The sequence below is a fragment of the Capra hircus genome, chromosome 23 (genome assembly GCF_001704415.2).
Source record: "Capra hircus breed San Clemente chromosome 23, ASM170441v1, whole genome shotgun sequence".
Taxonomy (NCBI): domain Eukaryota; kingdom Metazoa; phylum Chordata; class Mammalia; order Artiodactyla; family Bovidae; genus Capra; species Capra hircus.
The window spans coordinates 2,436,230-2,440,919 of NC_030830.1; the positions used below are offsets into that span (position 1 = coordinate 2,436,230).

The following is a 4,690-nucleotide window of genomic DNA, read 5'->3' on the forward strand; positions in this document are numbered from 1 at the left end:
CTGTGTCTCCTGCACTGCAGGCGGATTCTTTACCACTGAGCTATCAGGGAAGCCCCATACTTAAGTTGGTGGGCCTGTGTTTGGGTGTCTTTTTTTTGGGGGGGGTATGAGGGGGTAATATCTAAAATGTCATTTGTGAAAGTTATTGGAAAAATAAAAAACTAGTCTGAGTATGGTACAAAGTCACAGTAACTTTATATGGTTGTTGTTGTTTAGTCGCTCAGCTGTGTCCAACTCTTAGCGACCCCATGGACTGTAGCACTCCAGGCTTCTCTGTCTTTCACCATCTCCCAAAGCCTGGTCAAACTCATGTCCATCAAGTCAGTGATGCCATCCAAAAATCTCACCCTCTGTCATCCCCTTCTCCTCCCCACTTCAATCTTGCTCAGCAACAGGGTTCTTTCCAGTGAGTCAGCTCTTCGCATCAGGTGGCCAGAGTATTGGAGCTTCAGCTTCAGCATCAGCATCAGTCCTTCCCATGATATTAAAGTCTGATTTCTTTAGGGTTGACTGGTTTGATCTCCTTGCAGTCCAAGGGACTCTCAAAAGTCTTCTCCAACACTACAGTTCAAAAGCATCAATTCTTCAATGCTCAGCCATCTTTATGGTCCAACTCTCACACCCATGCATGACTAATGGAAAAACCATAGCTTTGACTAGATGGACCTTTGTCAGCAAAGTAATGTCTCTGCTTTTTAATACGCCGTCTAGATCTGTCATAGCTTTTCTTCCAAGAAGCAAGCGTCTTTCAATACTATGGCTAGCAGTCACCATCTGTAGTGGTTATGGAGCCCAAGAAAATAAAGTCTGACACTATTTCCATTGTTTCCCCATCTGTTTGCCATGAAGTGATGGGACCAGATGCCATGATCTTCGTTTTCTGAATGTTGAGCTTTAAGCCAACTTTTTCACTCTCCTTTCACTTTCATCAAGAGGCTCTTTAGTTCCTCACTTTCTGCCATAAGGGTGGTATCATCTGTGTATTTGAGGTTATTGATACTTCTCCTGGCAATCTTGATTCCAGCTTGTGCTTCATCCACCCTGGCATTTCACATGATGTATACTCTGCAAAAGCTGTGGTACATATACACAATGGAGTATTACTCAGCCGTTAAAAAGAATTCATTTGAATCAGTTCTGATGAGATGGATGAAACTGGAGCCGATTATACAGAGTGAAGTAAGCCAGAAAGAAAAACACCAATACAGTATACTAACACATATATATGGAATTTAGAAAGATGGCAATGACTACCCTGTATGCAGGACAGCAAAGGAGACACAGATGTGTATAACGGACTTTTGGACTCAGAGGGAGAGGGAGAGGGAGAGGGTGGGATGATTTGGGAGAATGGCATTCTAATATGCATACTATCATGTAAGAATTGAATCGCCAGTCTATGTCTGACACAGGATACAGCATGCTTGGGGCTGGTGCATGGGGATGACCCAGAGAGATGTTATGGGGAGGGAGGCGGAAGGGGGGTTCATGTTTGGGAACGCATGTAAGCATTAAAGATTTTAAAATTATTAAAAAAATAAATAAATTTTTTTAAAAAGTTAAATAAGCAGGGTGACAATATACAGCCTTGATATAGTCCTTTCCTAATTTGGAATCAGTCCATTGATCCATGTCTGGTTCTAACTGTTGTTTTTTGACCTGCACACAGGTTTCTCTGGAGGCAGGTCAGGTGGTCTGGTATTCCCATCTCTTTTCCACAGCTTGTTGTGATCCACACAAAGGTTTTAGCATAGTCAATGAAGCAGATCATTTTTTAATTTTCTTGCTTTTTCTATGACCCAACTGATGTTGGCACTCTGACCTCTGGTTCCTCTGCCTTTTCTAAATCCAGCTTGAACATCTGAAAGTTCTCAATTTATTGAAACCCAGCTTGGAAAATTATGAGCATTACTTTGCTTGCATATGAGATGAGTATGACTGTGCAGTAGTTTTAACATTCTTTAGCACTGCCTTTCTTTGGGACCGGAATGAAAACTGACCTTTTCCAGTCCTGTGGCCACTACTGAGTTTTCCAAATTTGCTGGCATATTCACTGCAACACTTTCACAGCATCATCTTTTATGATTTTAAACAGCTCAGCTGGAATTCCATCACCTCCAGTAGCATTGTTTGTAGTGATGCTTCCCAAAGCTCACCTGACTTCAAATTCCAAGATGTCTGGCTCTAGATGAGTATCACACCATGGTGGTTATCTGGGTCATTAAGATCTTTTTTATACAGTTCTTCTGTGTATTCTTGCCACCTCTATTTTCTGGTTCTGTTAGGTCCATACCATTTCTGTCCTTTATCGTGCCCATCTTTGCCTGAAATGTTCCCTTGGTATCTCTAATTTTCTTGAAGAGATCTCTAGTCTTTCCTATTCTATTGTTTTCCTCTATTTCTTTGCATTGATCACTTATGAAGGCTTTCTTCTCCCTCCTTGCTCTTCTTTGGAACTCTGCATTCAGATGGGTATATCTCCATTTCTCCTTTGCGTTTACTACCTTTGTATGGTAGTAAATAATGATTTGTACAAAAAGAAGTATTGGGACCCAGAAGGTGAAAGGATCTCTCACTTAATCAAAAGATACTTACTATTATCAGAGACCTGTTAATCAAAAGACTTACTATTATCAGAGACCTGTCAGCATCTGCAAAACACTGTTTCTATGTACTTGATATTATCACCTCATTACCACGTGAAACCCAGCATTACACTTCAGTTTTTCCTCCCTTCCCTACACCATGCTTATCCTCTAAGGCACTTGGGCTTGAAAACCAGCCGTCTTTGACATTCTTCTACCTAATCACCCATGGGCTACTCAGCTTCCAGGTCCTGTCCTTTTCTCCTTTAAAGATGTTTTTCATAACCCATGCTTTCTTTCCCTCACTGTGGCATCATCCTGGTCCACATTCTCATGACCTCCTCAGGTTTGTCAGGGTATGAGAGTAGAAAACTTGCCCAATCACATTACCCGGAATCCAGTTCTTCTGTTTGACTTTCTAGGCCTTATGTAGCGGGAACCCACAGTACCCACCCAGTCTTCTGCTCCAGTCAGATCAGGCTTACTCTCCTGCAAACAGATCGTGCGCCTTATGACTTCAATAGTCTGCTCTGGCAGGTGCTTCTCTTTCTAAAACTTTCCTATTCATCATTCATCTAGTTTTAAAATTCCTACAATGTCTTTAACTTTCTATCTCACAGTTGAGCACATTATTTGTTTGCTATTTTAGTCTTCACCATTGTTTCAAGGGTATTAGTGTCGGAACTCACATATTATACAGACCTCAAGAGGAGTCCTGGAGAAGGAAATGGCAACCCACTCCAGTATTCTTGCCTGGAGAATCCCAGGGACAGAGAACCCTGGTGGGCTACAGTCCATGGGGTTGCAAATACATGACTTAGCAACTGAACAGCAACAAAACAAAAAGAATCCACTTAAGGTTTTTCAATATCCCCTTCAGTAAACCAACCAGTGTTTAGAGAATATGTTGACTAAATCCTGCACCCCAGTGATATATTTTTATCAACACAATTTAGTAATTTTCTTGGGTTCTTTTATTGAACTATCAAATTAATAAATAATTCATTGAGGTTTAATTTTTTCAAATCTGTCATCATTTGGTAAAGTATAAAAAAGCCAGTGAGCCAAGCAGCCTAGTAGGGATTGGTGAAAGATCCGACTTTATACTCACTTTTTCTACTGTGTTCCAAATATATAAATGCTGTGTGGGCTGCGGTGGAGGCGGACTAAAGCATCCTTTAGTTCTCCAAGAACAAAAAACTACCAGGCCCTTATTTCTTCAAAATTTTGTCTGCGAACCCAGAACTTTCAATTATAACTTTTACAACTCTGTTCCTATGGCATGATCTACAAATTCTTTTTTTTTTCCTTTTAGTTAGGCTTACTTTTTTCATCTTTCATTCTGTCCTCCCCCGACTTCTGCCACACATAACAAAAAAACTTATTCAAGTGATTGGATAGATATTCCAGAAATACTTCTAAGCTGTTTTAGGACAGGAATGAAAAGAGGTGTCACTGGGGTTATTGGCAAAAATCCTCAAGTTGAATTTTCAGTCAAAGTTTAACTTCTGAAAAGCACTCATCTTACTTTCACCTCACAACATCGTAAGAAACTTTTTAGGTCGCAAAAGTGTGCTCACTTTCAGGGTCCATAGAGTCTCGGATCCGAAATAAGGATTTCGGGCTTCCTCCCAGCGTACTGGGCTCTACCGCGGGGGAGAACGCTTTCAATCTTTTTCTTCAACGCCTGGCCGCCGGGGTGCGGACACGCTGGAACGCCCCTGTGTGACGTCCGCCCGGCCGCGGCTGCCCAGTTCCGGCCCTCGGACCTTCCGACGTCTCCTCAGACGTGCCCGCGGGCCCGGCGAAGGACGCCTCCAGGTCTCCATTCGCACAGTTGAGGGCTTACAAGGCGTAAGCCCTCAGGGTCAGCAGGCCCGGACAAGCTGACACACGTGCCTCCACGGGACGAGACAAAGCGGCAAGCCGACTCGGAGAGCTCCGGGAAGGAAGGCCAGCCCAGGACCCGCGGGGACCGACCACAGCAACACAGCCACACACCCGACGGCTTCCGCGAAAAGTCAATTTCCAGGGCTCAGCCCCCGCGCGAGGCGGGACTTCCGGCGGGAACACAGCTTCCGTTCGGGGGCGGAACTTCCCGTCGG

General features: G+C 43.4%; 1 protein-coding gene across 1 annotated transcript in view; it reads right to left on the bottom strand.

Annotated features, from left to right (window-relative positions):
• The window catches only part of CAGE1 (cancer antigen 1), a 39,743-nt gene extending 35,485 nt beyond the window's left edge, over positions 1-4,258 (bottom strand). Inside the window, exon 1 of the mRNA XM_018039048.1 lies at positions 4,166-4,258. Coding sequence (XP_017894537.1) covers positions 4,166-4,178 — 13 coding nt within the window. The 5' untranslated portion in view covers positions 4,179-4,258. The remainder of the gene's footprint in view (positions 1-4,165) is intronic.